At 40.3% G+C, this 18,188-nt stretch overlaps 1 protein-coding gene across 1 annotated transcript in view; it reads left to right on the top strand.

Moving 5' to 3' along the window:
* Positions 1-18,188, top strand: part of tmem175 (transmembrane protein 175) — a 51,892-nt gene that overhangs the window by 19,882 nt on the left and 13,822 nt on the right. The window contains exons 5-7 of the mRNA XM_041195395.1: positions 608-643; positions 4,255-4,338; positions 16,428-16,592. Coding sequence (XP_041051329.1) covers positions 608-643; positions 4,255-4,338; positions 16,428-16,592 — 285 coding nt within the window. The remainder of the gene's footprint in view (positions 1-607; positions 644-4,254; positions 4,339-16,427; positions 16,593-18,188) is intronic.

An 18,188-nucleotide genomic window follows, 5' to 3' on the forward strand; every position in this document is an offset into this window, starting at 1 on the left:
AGAATATCATCTTCACTCTCTCAGGACATGCACATGGATGTTTAATACCTACACCCTGGATACATTTTGTATAAGATATACAATCCAGGCATTTTCAAACTTACAAAGTTCTACTTTTTTCTTTATTTTCTTTTTTAAATAATCCTGACCTTAATGGTTATCTATACCTCATGATGTGAAATACACTACCAGTTACATCTTACATTCGTTTAGTGCCAAGTAAGCTCAGGCTTCCTTTGCGGTTAACTTCTAAAGTTAGGAGAGTCTGAGCAGGTACACTTTTCCGATTTAATACTATGTTTAGGAAGCCAATTTTAAAACAGGACATTGCACTGAGCTAAAATTGTATTACACCTGATGTGAAGCATAAGTGATGCAAGACTGTCCAGTAGAGGGGGTTTAGCACCTCATGTTTTCACTTACTCAAGATTCAGATTGAGAGCTGACTCTCCAATTACCTTGCCATTTTTTCATCAGTACAAATTTTAGACCAATTTGTATTGAAGCAAAAATAATATATAACAGCAATCTCATTTGGTATAGATGTTGCACATTGCAGCCTCAGTCTATATTGGTATGTAAAGTGGTATAATATTTCTTTTTTTAGGCATGTATGATGCTCATAACCTTCCTGCCTTATACAGTAAGTAAATGTATACAATAAGTCAATACGCTATAGAAGTTGCAACAGTATATATGAATAACACATGCCACTATGTTTTAAAGCAGTAATTGTGGTTTTTGAATATATTCCTTCTGAGAATGTGCATTTCTTTGATATCATTAACTTTCAGAAGGATGATTTTTCATGGTTAAACTTTTTATAAGTTCATTAAATACATACCCTTGTAAGGTATATCATATTTACTTTTATTTGTTGGTGGTTAGAATTATAGACAACTTAATTCACATCAGTGCAAAGCACTCAAGGGGGGAAGGTGGTACCAATGACATAGGTGGATAGAGATGAGGTCCTGCAGGTAAAGTTTAGGGAACTGGGAAAGAAACTAGCAAGCAGGACCTCGAAGGTAATAATCTTCAGATTCTCCTGGTGCCATGTACACGTGGATGAATGTATGGCTCGAGAGCTGGTTCAGGAGGGAGGGCTTTAGATTCCTGGGACATTGGGACCAGTTGATGAAGATGGGACTTGTACAGGCCAGATGCGTTGCACATGAACAGAGCCAGGACCAATGTCCTTGCCAGCCGATTTGCTAGTGATTTTGGGAAAGTTTTAAACTAATTTGGCAGAGAACCAGGAAGCAATATTGGAGAGGAAAAACAAGGTGCACAGAGAATTAGGAGAGACAGATAGCATTGGAGTAGAAAGTAGTAAGGTATTAGGTAGGGGTCAGAGTAAAGGAAATGTAATAAGGTCTAAATAGGTTTACTGTGCATAGATATGAATATGTGAAGTGTGGTAAGTAAGGTTGGTGAGCACCAGGTGCACATAGCCTGTGGAAATATGATGTTGTGGCAATAATGGAGACTGGGTTAAAAAGGGGCAGGCCTGGATACTAAATATTCTTGGATACAAGGTGTTCAAGAAATATAGGGAAGAAAAGATAGAAGATGAGGTAGCAGCATTGATTAAGGAGACTATTATAGAACTCTAAAGAGAGGATGTCCTAGAGAGCTGAAGGACTAAATCTATTTGATTAGAACTTAAAAAAACATAAAGGTACCATTACACTCCTGGGTGTTTCTGTGGGCCACCAATCAGTGTGAAAGATACGGAAGAACAAATTTTCAAGGAAAATATCAGGAATGTGCAAGAATAATAGAGTAGTTATATTTGGAACTTTACATTATTACTATTCCGGTATATATTAAGATAAAGGACAGAGAGGAGGAAGAGTTTTGAGTGGGTACAGGAGAATTTTTTGCATCAATATGTTTCCAGTCCAACAAGGAAGGTGGCATTACTGGATCTGGTTCTAGGGATGAGGTGGGCAAAGTGGATCAAGAGCCAATAGGAGAATATTTAGGGGGTCAGTGATCATAGTATCATAAGGGTTAGGTTGGCTACAGAAAAGGACAAGAAGCAATCCAGAGTTAAAATAATTAATTGGACAAGAGTAGCTTCAGTGGCGTGAGAATGGAGTTGGCGTGGGTAAATTGGAATCAACAATTGACAGGCAAAACTAGCAGATCAAAGAGGAGATTGTTTGGGTACAGTCCAGGTACATTTCCACATGGAGGAAAAATAGAGAAACAAAAGCTCCCAGGATGACAATGGAGGTAGAAACTAAGATAAAGAGAAAAAGTGTGCTTATGACAGCTGTCAGGTTGACAATACAATTGAGAACCAGGCTGAATGTAGAAGGTTAAGAAGGAAATTGTAAAAAGAAATGAGAAGCAAAGAGAGAGTATGTGTAGAAACTGTTAGCTAACATAAAAGGGAATCCAAAAGTTTTCTATAGGCATATAATTAGTAAAAGGAGGAGTGGGGCTGAATAGATGCAGAGGGCATGATTGAGATACTAAATGAGTACTTTGCATTTTTTTTTTACTGAGGAAGACAATGATGCCAAGTCATAGTGAAAGAGCAGATAGTTGAGACACTGGATGGGCTACAAATTGATAAAGAGGAGGTATTAAATAGGCTGGCCATACTTGAAGTTGATAAGTCACCAGGGCCTGAGTCGATGCATCTAAGGACAGCGAGGGAAGTAAGGGTGGAAACTGGCCATAATCTTCCAGTCCTCCTTAGATACAGGGGTGGTGCCAAAGGACTGGAGAATTGCAAAAGTTACAGCCTTGTTTAGAAAGGGTGTAAGGATAAGTCCAGCAACTGCAGAACTGTCTGTTTAACTTCAGTAATGGGAACACTTCCAGAAACGATAATTGAGGGCAAAATTAACAGTCAGTTGGCCAAATGTGGATTAATTAAGGAAAGCCAGGTTGGATGTATTAAAGGCAAATCATGTTTAGCAAATTTGTTTGAGTTTTTTGATGTGGTAACAGAGAGTTGATGAGGGTAATCCGGTTAATATGTACATGGACTTACAAAAGGCATTTTATAAGGTGCCACATGACGGGCTTGTCAGCAAAGTTTGAGCCCCTGGAATAAAAGGGACAGTGGGACAGATACAAAGTTAGCTGAGTGACAGGAAACAGAGTAGTGGTGAATGGATGTTTTTTGGACTGAAGGAATGTATATAGTGAAGTTCCCCAGGGGTTATTAATACTTGAAGCCGTGCCTCCCTTTATATATTAATATCCTAGGATTGGGTATATGGAACACAATTTCAAAATTTGCAGATGACACAAAACCTGTGAGTATAATAAACTTCCAAGAAGATAGTGATAGACTTAAAGAGCACATAGACATGCTGGTGGAATGACAGGCAAGTAACAGATGAAATTTAGTGTAGAGAAGTGTTAAATGATTCATTTTGTAGGAAGAATGTGGGGAGGCAATATACAGTAAAGGTTACAATTCTAAAGGGGGTGCAGGAGCAGAGAGAGCTGTGGATATATGTGCAAATCATTGAAGACGGCAGGGTAAGTTGAAAAAGCAGTTAATAAAGCACATGGGATCCTGGGCTTTATAAATAGGGGCATAGAGTCCAAAAGCGGGGAAGTAAATAACACTGGTTTTGTCTAAACAAGTATTTTGTCCAATTCTGGACACTGCACTTTAGGAAGGACGTGAAGGCATTAGAGATGGTGCAGAAAAGATTCACGAGAAAGGTTCCAGGGATGAGAAACGTGGATAGTTTGGAGAAGTTGTGGTTCTCCTTAAAGAAAAGAAGATTGAGAGAAACCTTGATGGATGTGATCAGAATCATGAGGAGTCTGGACAAAGTAGATAAAGAGAAATTTAAGAATTGAGTACCAAAGGACACCGATTTAAGGTGATTGGCAAACGGAGTAACGCTGACCTCAGATAATACTTTTTTACACAGTAAGCGGTTAAGATCTGGAATGCACTGCCTGAGAGTGTGGTGGAGGTAGATTCAATCAACGCTATCAAAAGGGAATTGGATAGTTATTTAAGGGAAAAACGTTTGCAGGGCTACATAAAACAGGTAGGGCAGTGGGACTATCTAAGTTGCTCTTGCAAAGAACTGGCATGGACACAATGGGCCAAATGAAATCCTTCTGTGCTGTGGTCATTTTATAATTGTATGCGTGTTGAATTACAGATTTTCTTAATAACATTACTTGACTTTTAAATATATTCTAAAATGCGAAGGCTAATATACCTACAAACCACTGAAACTTGTTAAAATGCTTTTTACATCTTAGTTTTCCCTGATGGCCTCATTTCCAGATGACACACTTGGAATTCTATCATTTTGTGTTTGTGCAATTATCATTGGATTAATTCAGGTATGGATTAAATTATGTGGTTTGTGGCAATCTGGCAACAAGGGATTAGCAATGTGGGGCTGAATTTCCTTGGCGTTTCTGTCAAAGTGCACTGGGATGACCAAGAACTTCCTGGGACCCAAATATACCTTGCCTCATGTTGTGGTTTCCAGATAATCTTATGGGTATGGAGCTACTGCCTACCCCTACAAAACCAGATGCTAAGGCAGTGGGAACTCCCACAGGCAGGACCTGACTTAGTTATAACAGCAACAGAAAGTGCTGGAAACACTCAGCAGGTTTAGCAGCACCTGCAGAGAGAGAAATGCAGTTTAAATTTTGAGTCGAATATGACTCTTCTTAAGTTCTGGACCTAACATAGTTTTGCTTGATTCTACCAGACGTACCTCCAAGGGCACCTAACAGAGGTGGGGCTCATAAGGAGGTACACGCCAGAATTGGAGCTTGGACCCATGAAGATCAGGTCCGTAATTTTTTTTTCCCCTTGTTTCTGAAGTTACCCTCTGATACAGGGAAGAAGCAAATAAGTTTACATAAGCAATGTTTACACAGTTCCAACTCCTAAGGTGGTGTCTTCTGTTGCTTTATAATGTAGGGTAGAACTTACTGTTGTTGATGTTTTCATACCTGTTTATTTTAAATGAATTGATATCTGTTGAAATAGTAGAGGGAGGAATAAGGCCATAAGAAACAGGAGCAGGAGTAGACCATTCAGTCCATCGAGCCTGCTCTACCATTCAATAAAATCATGGCAGATCTGATTGTGCCTTAACTCCACTTTTTTGCCTGTACCCCATATTGCTTCCTTATCAATCAAAAATCTGTCTAACTCAGTTTTGAACATATTAAATGGCCCAGCCTCCACTACTTTTTGGGTAGAGAATTTCAAAGACTAACGACCCTCTGAGAGAAGAAATTTCTCATCTCCATCTTAGATAGGAGACCCTTTATTTATAAACTCTGCCCCCTAGTTCTCGATTCCCCCACAAAAGGAAATATCCTCCCAGCATCTACCCTGTCAAGCCAACTCAGAATTTTTTATATTTCAATAAGATCACTTTTCATTTTCTAAATGCAAGAACATAGGCTCAACCTGGCCTCATAAGACAACCCTTTCATCCCAGGAGTCAACCTAGTGTACCTTCTCTTAAGTGCTTCCAACGTAAGTATATCCTTAAGTAAGGAGACCAAACCTGTGCACACTATTCCAGGTGTGGTCTCACCAATGTCCTGTACAGTTGTAGCAAGACCTCTCTACATTTATACTCCATCCGGTTTATAATAAAGGCCAACATTCCACCTGTCTTTCTAATTCCTTGCTGTACCAAATGCTAACTTTTTGTGATTCAAGTACAATGACACCTAAATTCCTCTGTACCACAGCATTCTGCAGTCCTTCTCCATTTAAATGATATTTTGCTGCTCTAGTCCTCCTGCCAAAGTGGACAACCGCACATTTTCCTACATTATAACCCTTCGCCAAATTTTTGTCCACTCACTTAACCTATCCATAATCCCATTGCAGATTCTTTGTATCCGCCTCACAACTGCTTTCCTACCTATCTCTATATCATCAGTAAATTTGGCTACAATACAGTTTGTCCCTTCATCTAATTCATTAATATAGATGATAAATAGTTGAGGCCCCAGAACTGATCCCTACAGCACATCACTAACTACAGTTTGTCAACCTGAAAATGACCCATTTACCCTGACTCTCTTTCCTGTTAGTCAATCCCCAATCCATTCTAATATGTTACCCCCAACACCATGAGCTCATACAGTAACCTTTTATGTGGTATCTTGTCGAATGCCTTCTGAAAATCCAAAAATACTACATCTACACCTTCCCTTCTATCCACCCTCCTTGCTACATCCTTAAAGAACTTTAATAAATTTGTCAAACATGATTTCCCTTTTACAAAATCATGATGACTGTACCTGATTTTATTATGATTTCCTAAATCTCGGAATCACAGAATTGTCATTTGGTAATACAGAATTTGTGTATTACTGAAAAAAAGATGTTGTTGAAGCTTTTCATCCTGCATTCATCAGGACAATTCACAAGAATATCAAATATAAAGGGAACAACAATTTGTACTGCATGAGAAGAGAGTGCCAATTGGTTAGCAAGTGGACTCTGATTGGTAGAGACCTTGCCTTGGGGAATGAGCTAGAGAATGGATGTCGCCTATTTTGTTTAGTTGAAAAGGGCGCAATATGGGTATCTGTTCTTTCTGTCTGCAAAGGACAAAGCCCTGTGCATTAATATTTGTAGCTTCTAGCTGCGTAAGTGAGCCACACTATGAGTCTGACTGATTATCTTAAATTGGTTGTCAATGTAATTCTAGCACACTCAGGATTGTTTGTGCAACATTTGCTAATCACGGAATAACATCTAATATTGGACAGTATGTTTTGCATTTTGCAAACACGGGTTGGCTGGGTACAGTCAGTACCTTGCCTGTTGTGAACAACCGAAGGGATGTGCTGTTTGATATGATCTGCCAGTCCTTCTGACACACGGCCTACATACCTAGCATCACACCAGCACTGAAGTTCTTACATTACTCATTTGAGTAATAGGCAGAAAATCTTTTTGGCTTGACGGCAGAATGGTGAACATGGTGAAGTGGTGAACATCACGGGCAGAATTTTGCCCTTGGTGGGTGTGCGGGCCCCACTGGCTCAGCGGCAGGCGGACAGCCGACTCCCGCCACCAAATTGGGGCCTGCCGCCATTTTGAGTGGGCAGGCCAATTGAGGCCTGCCCGACGGGAAGTGCTATGCGCTTCCTGTGCCGGGGCGGGAGGGATTCCCCATCTGTCAAAGTGCACTCTTTCGCGCATGCGCTCGAAAGAGCGCACTGCTTCCTGAGACCAACCACTGTCTCAGGGAGATTACTGACAGGTAAAAAAAAACACCAAAAATAGAAAAATATTAAAATTATTAACATGTTCCCCTCATGTGACAATGTCACATGAGATGGGACATGTTAATAAGAAACACATTAACTTTATGTAACTTTTTAAAAACGGACATGAAATATCATCCTGCCAATGGATGAGGTTTCATGTATTATCAGGAGCCTGCTGGGGGCTCCTGGCCTGCCCACCAGTCTTAAGGTTGGACGGGCACGGTCTTTAACAATCTTAATTAGCCTGTCAATGGCCTTAATTGACCATTGACAGGTCAGCGGGCAGACAGCTGATTTCGCTGTCCGCCCGCCTTCCTGAAAATTTAAAGGGACCGGGATGACGTCAGGGATACCTCCCGATGTCATCCTGCATCATTTTCCTGTTGGCGAGTGGGCCCCACTCCCAAATCGCTGACGGGAAAATCCTGGCCCATACGTTTTCCTCGTAGTTTCACCAGTTGCTCAAATTCTTGAGATATCTTACCCTTCCAGGGTAATCAGAAGTGCACTGGGCAATTTTTGGGACTGAAAGTGGTGGCCTTGGGCCCAATCACGAGTTTGAGTGATATAGAGTGAGCAATGATCTGATCAGAGTAGCCATTATCTCGCATGATGGTTTTGATGCACCCTACTTCAGCATCAAACTTACATGGCGAGCAAATGGCTTGGGCCCTATATATGAAGTTGCCCATAAGGCCAATCTTATAGCTTGTGGAATTGTGGGAATCCCAACCCATATATTGAGCAGTGAAAGTAGGCTTGCAATAGACGGGAGTAGAGAACTCCTTGGCAGATTTGTCAACTAGCATGTCAAAGGAATGGAGCTCATTTGACTGTTCCATTTCAAAGATGAATTTGAGCACAGTATGGAGCCCATTTAGGTGTGTAAGGAAATTCTTACATTCAGCTGCTGATTCAAATATAGCAAACATTTCAGCTACATATCGGAAATATGCAAGAGATAGGAGGTTAGGTGTCCACTTGCCAACCAATCAGCACTCTTTTCTCATGCAATATAAATTGCTGCCTCCACCACATTTGGTATTCTTGCAAATTGTCCTGATGTGTGAAGACAAAAAGATTTGGCAACATGTCTTTTTTCAGAAATAAGCACAGAATTGTTAGAGTCCAGAAGGAGGCCATTTGGCCTATCACATCTGTACCTGCTCTCCAATGAGCAATTCACTTGGTGCCATTGTCCCACCTTCTCCCTGTAACTGTGCATGTTCTTCTTTTTCAGATAACAGTTGAATTCCCTTTTGAATGCTTTGATTGAACCTGCCTCCACCACACTCAGGCAGTGCATTCCAGAATTGAACCATTCAGTGCATGAATAAGATTTTTCTCATATTTCTCTTGACAGTTGTTTTAAATCTGTGCCCTCTTGTTCTCAATCCTTTCTTGAGTTGGAACAGGTTCTCCGTATCTACTCTGACCAGACCCCTCATGATTTTGATACCTATATCAAATCTCTCCTCAGCCTTCTTTTCTCCAAGGAAAACAATCCCAACTCCTCCATTCTGTCTTTATAACTGAAGTTCCCCGTCCCTGGAACTATTCTTGTGAATCTTTTCTGCATTGTCTCTAATGCTGTCACATCCTTCCTAAAGTGCGGCTCCAAGAACTGGACGCGATACTCCAGCTGAGGCCAAACTAGCATCTTATACAAGTTCAACATGACCTCCTCGCCCTTGTACTCTATGCCCCTGTTATTAACGACTCTCGCTGAACCTGTCCTGCCAACTTCAATGGTTTATACACAGATACACCCAGATCCCTCTGCTCCTGCACCCCCTTTAGAAAGTTACGCTTTATTTTATATTGTCTTTCCACGTTCTTCCTACCAAAATGAAGCACTTCACATTTCTCTGCATTGAGCTTCATCTGCCACCTGCCCGCCCATTCCACCAACTTGTATATGCCCTTCTCAAGTTCTACACTATCCTCCTCAATGTTCAAAATGTTTCCAACTGTGATATCATCCACAAACTTTGAAATTGTGCCCTGTACACGAAGGTTTAGGTCATTAATATATATCAGGGAATATATATCAGTTAATATATATTAGTTCCATTTCAGAAATAAACAGTAACCTAGGAGCTAAAAAGATTGATGAAATGAATGTAAATTCCTTAGATTTGGCAAGGATCCAATTAGATTAGAAGTTGGCACATGTTACACTGTTTTTCAAGAAAGGAGGGATAGAGAAAAAGTGAACTACAGGCCAGTTAGCCAAACATCAGATGTCGGGAAAATGTTGGAATACATTATTAAGGAAGTCTTAATAATGCACTTAGGGCATTTCTATCATTTCTATGCTTTTCAATGAACAAGGGTAATTAGGGATGGGCAATAAATGCTGGCCTAGCCAGCATTGCCCACATCCCATGAATAAAAAAAAAAGAGAAAAGTCAACATGGTTTTACTAAAGGGAAATCCTGTTTGACAAATTTATTAAGTTTTTTGAGGATGTAACTCATAGGGTAGATAAAAGGGAACCAGTAGATGTAGTATAACTGGATTTCTAAAAGGCGTTCAATAAGGTGCCACACAAAAGGTTAATAGGCAAGATAAGGGCTCAGAGAATTGAGGATAATATTTTAGCATGGATGGAGGATTGGTTAACAGATAGAAAACAGAGTGGTTATAAATGGGGCTTTTTTAGTTGGCAGGTAGTTAGTTGTGGAGTTCCGCAAGGATGAATGCTGGGGCTTCAGCCATTTACAATAAATATTAATAACTTAGATGAAGACACAGAATAATGCATCAATGTTTGCTTAATGATACCAAGCTAGGTGGAAAGGTAAACTGTGGGGAGAACACAGAGGCTGCAAAGGGATACAGACAGGTTAAATGAGTGGGCAACAAGATGGCAAATGGAGTGTGCTGTTGGGAAGTGTGAAGTTATTCGCTTTGGTTGTAAGAATAGCAAAGTGGGATATTTTTTAAAGGTGTGAAACTTGTATGCGTTGATCTTTAAAGAGACTTAGGTGCGCTCGTACAAGAAACGCAGAAATTTAGCATGCAGGTGCAGCAACCTATTAAGAAAGCATTTGGCCTTCATTGCAAAGTGATTGGAATAAAAGAATAAAGAAGTCTTGCTACAATTGTACAGGATTTTGTTGAGACCACATCTGGAATACTGTGTGCCGTTTTGGTCCACACATTCAATTATACTTGTATTGGAGGCAGTACAGCGAAGGTTCACTAATTTGATCCCTGAGAAGAGAGGGATGTCCTATGATGAGCGTGTTATCCCAGCTGATGTTACCCCTGGACAAGCCTGATCCCAGGTTGGAACCTGGCTTGATAGATCCTAACTTTTATTTTTTGTTTAGATACGTGGAGAGTGGCTACTGAACAGTCATCAGAGTCAGTTGATGAACTTTTAACAAAAGAAAACATTTATTAAACAAGGAAAGATTAACTATATTACATTACTTTTTCACCCACTATACCTTTATAGATATATACAAATTTGTAAGGATAACACAAGTTACAAAAGCTATCTTATACTCTAATGTGCACAGTAAGTACACAGTCCATGTAAACCAATAGATGACCTGTGGTCAGATGCACCACACTCTGAAACCTAGTTACAGATGCCACCCCAAACAGATGCTATGGATCTCTCCTCGACTCCCCCCAGATGCTTGTCACACCGTGAGTCAACAAGTCTCACTGAACCCTGTCTTTCCCAAGAGGGTTTCCAATCTCTAGTCTCCAAGGATCCACTTTGGAATCTTCTCCCAAACCAACTCTTTCTCTCAGACGCCTTCCGCAAGGGTCCACCTCCAGGGTTTCGAACTCTCCCTCTGATGTTCCTCTCCCCTGGTTCACCACATGCATTCAAGCTTTCTTCTATGCATTTTCTCCTGCTGACTCAGCAGTCAACAATACATCACTGCTTCATATGCCCATAGCAAAGAGTTATAGACCTTCAACCTTCTCTTTGAACCTTCTAGCTTCTAATGAACCAAATCACTTTGAAACAAAAATAGAAATACCTGGAAAAACTCAGCAGGTCTGGCAGCATCGGTGGAGAAGAACAAAGTTGACGTTTCGAGTCCTCATGACCCTTCAACAGAACTAAGTAAAAATAGGAGAGGGGTAAAATATAAGCTGGTTTAAGGTGGGCCGGGGTGGGGGGAGAGAAGTGGGGGGGGGGGGGGGGGGGGGGGGGGGGGGGGGTGTGGTTGGTGGTTGTAGGCACAAGCAAGCAGTGATAGGAGCAGATAACCAAAAGATTTCATAGACAAAAGAACAAAGAGGTGTTGAAGGTGGTGATATTATCTAAAAGAATGTGCTAATTAAGAATGGATAGCAGGACACGCAAGGTACAGATAGCTCTAGTGGAGGTGGGGTGAAATAAGACTAAAAGGGCATAAAAGGTATAGATTTAAAAATAATGGAAATAGGTGGGAAAAGAAAAATCTATATAAATTATTGGAAAAAAACAAAAGGGAGAGGGAAGAAACGGAAAGCGGGTGGGGATGGAGGAGGGAGTTCAAGATCTAAAGTTGTTGAACTCAATATTCAGTCCGGAAGGCTGTAAAGTGCCTAGTCAGAAGATGAGGTGTTGTTCCTCCAGTTTGCGTTGAGCTTCACTGCAACGATGCAGCAAGCCAAGGACAGACACATGGGCAAGAGAGCAGGGTGGAGTGTTAAAATGGCAAGCGACAGGGAGGTCTGGGTCATTCTTGCGGACAGACCAAAGGTGTTCTGCAAAGCGTTCGCCCAGTCTGCGTTTGGTCTCTCCAATGTAGTGAAAACTGCATTGGGAGCAACAAATGCAGTAGACTAAGTTGGGGGAAATGCAAGTGAAATGCTGCATTGAAAGAAGTGTTTGGGCCCTTGGACGGTGAGGAGAGAGGAAGTGAAGGGGCAGGTGTTGCATATTTTGCGTGGGCATGGGGAGGTGCCATAGGTAGGGGTTGAGAAGTTTTTTCAAATCACTTTGAATCTGCTTCCTTCAGCTTTTATCTCTCTAAGCTTGAAACCTGGAGCCTTCCTCTGTTCCTCACTCTTAACTTCACTTAAAAGGACCTTTTCCAGGTTCCTGTCCTTCCTTTGACTAGAAGATGGTCTTCGGATTTTCTCCTGTTTCGGTCTCACTCCTTGACCTTGGGATCTTTCAGTTCTTTGGGAAATCTGTTCTCACTTTGCAGTTCCTTCTCCCAGTATCCAGTCTCTCTGGAATCCTGGCTTCAATTTCAGTTTGGGAATTGCTATCTGTCCCTTTTCATGTCCTGCCTGTTCTGGCACCTTCTTCCAACTGAACTCAAACTGCTTTTTCTAGTTTTTTTTCTGTCTGTGCTTACAAGTGGGTGTCCCTCTCTAGACCCCTGTTGCTAGGCAACAGCACAGTTTTTCTACTCTTTGCTTTAACTTCTCTTCAGCAGTTATAAAAATCTCATTAGAAATGCAGGTATACAAACAGAGCTTTAGACCTGCTGTATCCATTCAAAACTGAAACTAGATCCCAGGTTTCACCTTTTAACCCACAAATAGGAAAAACATAAATTAAACTTAAGCTGAAAGATATATCTTATTCTTAACACACCTAAATACTTGTATAACTTGCCAAGGAAATTGGGCTTCTATCTGCTGGAGTTTAGAAGAATGAGAAACGACCTCATTGAAACCTACAAAATTCTGAAGGGGATTGATAGGGTAGACACTCAGAGATTGTTTCTGCTGGTCAGGGAGTCTAAAACATGGGGGCACAGTCTCGGTAAGGAAACGATCATTTAGGACTGAGGTGAGGAGAAATTACTCTGATTAAAAAGTTGTGAATCTTTGGAATTCTCTACCACAGAATTGTGGATGCTCTATTAAATTCATTTAAGGTTGGGATAGACAGATTTTGGGGGTCTCACGGAATTAATGGATATGGGAAGCAGGCAGGAAAATGGAGCTGAAGCCCAAAATCAGCCATGATCGTATTGAATAGCTGAGCAGGTTCGATGGGCCATATGGTCCACTCCTGCTCCTATTTATTGTGTTATTGTGAAAAGCAAGGCTTCCAACACTGACCCCTGAAGAACTGGACTACACACCTTCCTCTAGTCCAAAAAAACATCCATTAAACACTACCTTGTTTCCTGTCACTCAGCCAATTTTGTTTCCATGCTGCTCCTGTGCCTTTTAATCCATGAGCTATATATAACTTTGTTCATAAGCCTGTTGTGTGGCACTGTATAAAATGCCTTTTGGAAATCCAGGTACACCATATCAACAGCATTGCCCTCATCAACCCTCTCTGTTACATCTTCAAAAAACTCTAGCAAATATCCTGCTATCATGTTCTTAATAATAGATTCTAGCTTTTCCGCAATGAAAAATGTTAAATTAGCTGGTCTATAATTTCTTGCTTTCTGTCCCCCTCCTTTCTCGGATGGTGGTGTTACGTTTGTTTCTTTCCAATCCCTAGGACCTTTTCTAGAATCTAGGGAATTTTGGAAGATTACAACCAATGCATCCTACAGCTCCCTTCCTTTCAGACCTCAGGTTGCAGTCCAGGGGATTTGTCAACCTTTTTTTCCCGTTAGTTTTCCCAGTACTTTTTCGCTAGTGATCCTGATTGTTATAAGTTCCTCTCTCCCTCTTGCCCCTGATTTTCTACTATTCTTGGGATGCTTTTAGTGTCTCCTGCTGTGAAGACAGATGCAAAATATTTGTTCAAAGTCTCTGCCATTTCCTTATTTCCCATTAATATTTCCCCAGTCTCTCCCTCTACGGCAGCAACGCTCACTATTGCTACTCTTTTCCTTTTCATATGCTTGTAGAAGCTTTTACTGCCTGTTTTTATATTTCTTTCTAGTTTTTTCATATTCCAATTTCTCATTTTTTAGTCAATCTTTGGTTTCCAACATTTTCCCAATCTCCTGGCCTATCATTAACCTTTTTAGCATGTACATCTTTTCTTTCAATTTGATACTGTTCTTAACTTTCTTTGTTAACCACAGTGAGGCTTGGGTTTAAGATGTCTTTTACATCAACCCTGGCCAAAGCCCACCAGTTTTTGAGAGTTAAAATTCCATCCTTTTTCTCAGTGATAAGTTTATACCACACACTCAGAGTTGACTGCGTGGTTCAAAGATTAGTGTGGGAGAAACAGATTTCAATTCATGAGACACTGGCACCTGTACTAGGGGGAAAAAGGGAACTGTACCATTGGGATGGTCTTCATCTGAACCACACTGTGACAAGTGTACTGGTGAATTATATAACTAGGACTGAAGAGAGGGTTTTAAACCAAATAAGGGGAGGGAAGGGGGTTCACATGAGGGGATATTTAGAAATTTAAAGAGAAAGAACAGGTCAATGGTGCAGGTTAGCGATGTGGATAATGATAACCAGAGTGTAACAGGAGGATCAGAGTGTACAAACATAAGAGTGTATCAGAAAGTAAGGTCAGAGTAGGGAAAAATGGTAAGAACACAGAATTGAAGGCTCTATCTGAATGTACGCAGCATTTGGAACAAGATGAATCAATCGATAGCAAAGTAGAAATAAATGAGTATAATATCAGAGCCATTACACCCACTTTGCTGTTAAGGAGGGAGTTCCAGGGCTTTGACTCAGTAATAGTGAAGGAACAGTGATATAGTTCCGAGTCAGGATGGTGCATGACGTGTTGGGAAACTTGCAGGTAGAGGTGTTCCTGTGTACCCTTGTCCTTCTAGGTGGTAGTGGTCACAGGTTTGGAACATGCTGTCAAAGAATCCTTGGCGAGTTGCTGCAGTGCATCTTGTAAATAGCCCGCTTCATCTTAGATATTGTTAGAGCTGCACTCATCCAGGCAAGTAGAGGGCATTCCATCACACTCCTGACTTGTGCTTTGTAGATGGTGGGCAGGTTTTGGGGAGTCAGGAGATGAGTTACTTGCTGCAGAATTCCCAGCCTCTAACCTGTTCATGTAGTCACAATATTTATATGGCTGGCCCAGTTTCTGGTCAATGATAAGCCCCAGGATGATATTAATGTGGGATTCAGTGATGATAATACCCTGAACAGCAAGGGGGGATGGTTAAATTCTCTCTTGTTAGAGATGCTCTTTGCCTAGCACTTACATGACGCAAGTGTAGCTTGCCACTTATCAGTCCAAGACTGTGTTGCCCAGGTCTTGCTGCATGCAGGAACAGACTGCTTCAGTATCTGAAAGAGTTGTGAATAGAACTGAACACTGAAATCATTATTGATGAAGCAGCTGAAGATGGTTGGGCTAGGACATTGCCCTGTAGAATCCCTGCAGCAATGTCCTGAGCCCGGGATGATTGGCTTCCAACAGCCATCTTCTTTCATACTAGGCATAACTATAATGAGTGGAAAATTTTCTCTTAATTCCCAGTAACTTCAATTTTTCTAGCACTCTTTTATGCCAAATTTGGTTAGATGCTACCTTCATATCAAGGGCAGTCATTCTCACCTCACCTCTGGAATGCAACTCTTCTGTCCATGGTTGGGCTAAGGCTGTAATGAGATCTGAAGATGAAAGGATCTGGTAGAACCTGTGTGTTGACTCAGTGCACCACCCAGTTTCACAATTTTGCTATTTTTTATGGTCTGCAGTTTTTGTTTAAACAGTATCTTATGACAGTAATATTGATTTCAAAATTATGTTTTGTTTGCCTTGTTCAAGAGGGTAATTGTACTTATTCTTAAAACGTTGGCATCCTTGATGGCTCAATGGTAAATGCACCATGTTGTAATGTACTGAACCACACAGAATAAAAAAATTCTGAATTTTGATCCAGAATTTGTGCTGAACTGCTTGATTTTTAACTGCAGTACCAATGGGTGTACAGTTACCCTCAGTGTTGAGGAAGGGAGAAAATAAATCAACTACCATTCTTGTTTCCTAATCCCTGTTCATTGACTGGCACTGTAAAATATGCTTCTGTGGACATTTGGAAAGACAGGCTCAAGTTAAACTATTCTCCCCAGGGGTAGAAGGCCTGGCTGTATCCAGTTGTCTAGGCTTGCTAACTTGTGCTGCTGCCATCCATGGAAATGTAGGCCTATGTGAGACGTTAAGAAAGTGAGAATGGAGGAAAGTGTGTACTTTTGAATGTCATATAACTAGCATACACAAATGATAACAGAGTAACTCTGTTAGAGAAGAAACTTCATGCAACTAACTTCTCTTCCTTTTAATGTTATAACAGGCTGTAATTGTGATTTATGGATTCCACCGACCTTACTTATTGAATGCCCATCTATGTGCGTCAGAAGATCAAATTTCTTATAAGTACCAAATTTTAAAGATGATTTTACGAGCTCCAGCTCTCTTCCTTTTAGCGGGGATCTTGTCTTTCATCTATTGCCCAGTGGTAAGTTTCTTTTCCCTGTGTTCAGTTTCAAAGGGCTCAGTAGATTTGTTTGTACATGCATGGCACCTTCAAGAACCATATTTGCCAAATTTTATCTGAAATCAAAGGTTTGCAGCTAAAAGATTTGTGAATGTGTAGCAACTCAAATTTGTTAAATTAAGATCAGCCACATAGAAGCATAATCTCATAAAAGCATCTGGTTTTGGTGGTGAAAATACTTAGATTCAATCTGAGGACCCAACTGCTTAGTTGCCTCTTGTATTTTAATTCTAACTACCAACTGCTAAGATAAAAGCAAAATGCTGCGACTGCTGGAAATCTGAAACAAAAACAAAAATTGCTGGAAAAACTCAGCAGGTCTGACAGCATCTGTGGAGAGAAAGACAGAGTTAAGGTTTCGAGTCCGTACAGATGCTGTCAGACCTGCTGAGTTCTTCTAGCGATTTTTGTTTTCATTTGCTATTGTCCAATGTGAGTAGAAAGCTGTAACAATTATGCTGACTGAAAAAATAATCAAAATTAGACTCTGAATGCTATAGACTGGATTGTACTGCAAATCATGACAAAAAAATAGAAAGCAAAGTGAACAAAAAGATTTTGCAACATCAGAGTGTCTGTAAGGTGGGACACTGTCGTGTCACAAATTTGATTTTAAAGAAAATTTATCAACTTGTGATGCACCCCATTTTGTCATCTAGAAATTGAATAATTTTAGCATGAGTTGGAACATCAGCCCTCAGAAGTTTTAAGAACCTTTAATAGAATGCAATGTTCAGGTTTCATTGAGAAGCTCATCTCTTGTAGCATATCTAGTGACCTACTGAACCAAATGTGTATATTCCACAGATGATTGCAATGTTGTCATGATAAATAGGTTACAAGTCTTATTACTTATCCAAATGCTGTGAATCCCTCAAAAATACGCTGGACCTGTCTCTTGTCTTTGTGTATGACTTCCCCTTCATAGGGAGTTCTCTCAGAGTATAATTATCTGACAAATTACTACTTGTATGCAAAAATTCACTCCATTGTTAACCATAATTAGTGGAATAACGATTACTGAACTCTACATTAAGGTATAAAAAATCTGTCTTCTCTGTTGGTAGCTTACTATAATGGACTGAAATTTGCTGTAAATTTTCACCCAAACAAATGCCTAATTGGCATTGTGAAGATTTTCAATGCAGAAGGTAGAGAAAATTTGGATGTAAATGACAAACACCTGCTTTCACACTGTCAAAATGTCCTTGACCTATTGTGCTAGTTCTTCAAAATCTCCACCCTTTGCTCATTAACATGGTTCCACCCCACAAAAAGACCAGCAATTACATTGTTTCAAAATGGGTGAATCTTTAAGCCCAAAGTTTTAGTCATAAGACCCAAAGTTATATTTCTGGTATTTTACAGTTTTCAGAGTTTGTTTTCTATACAATATATTTCTCTTCGCTCTGACACACACTATATTTTCTGTGTATTCTGACACCATAGCAAAGTCACAATAAAGATTGTAAAACTTCCATGATTGCATTTTCTTGAACATGGTAATGTGACTTGAAACATGATTGTTCATACTTATAGAAAGAAAGTATGGAATAA

The sequence above is a fragment of the Carcharodon carcharias genome, chromosome 1, assembly GCF_017639515.1.
Source record: "Carcharodon carcharias isolate sCarCar2 chromosome 1, sCarCar2.pri, whole genome shotgun sequence".
In the NCBI taxonomy this organism is placed as follows: Eukaryota; Metazoa; Chordata; class Chondrichthyes; order Lamniformes; family Lamnidae; genus Carcharodon; species Carcharodon carcharias.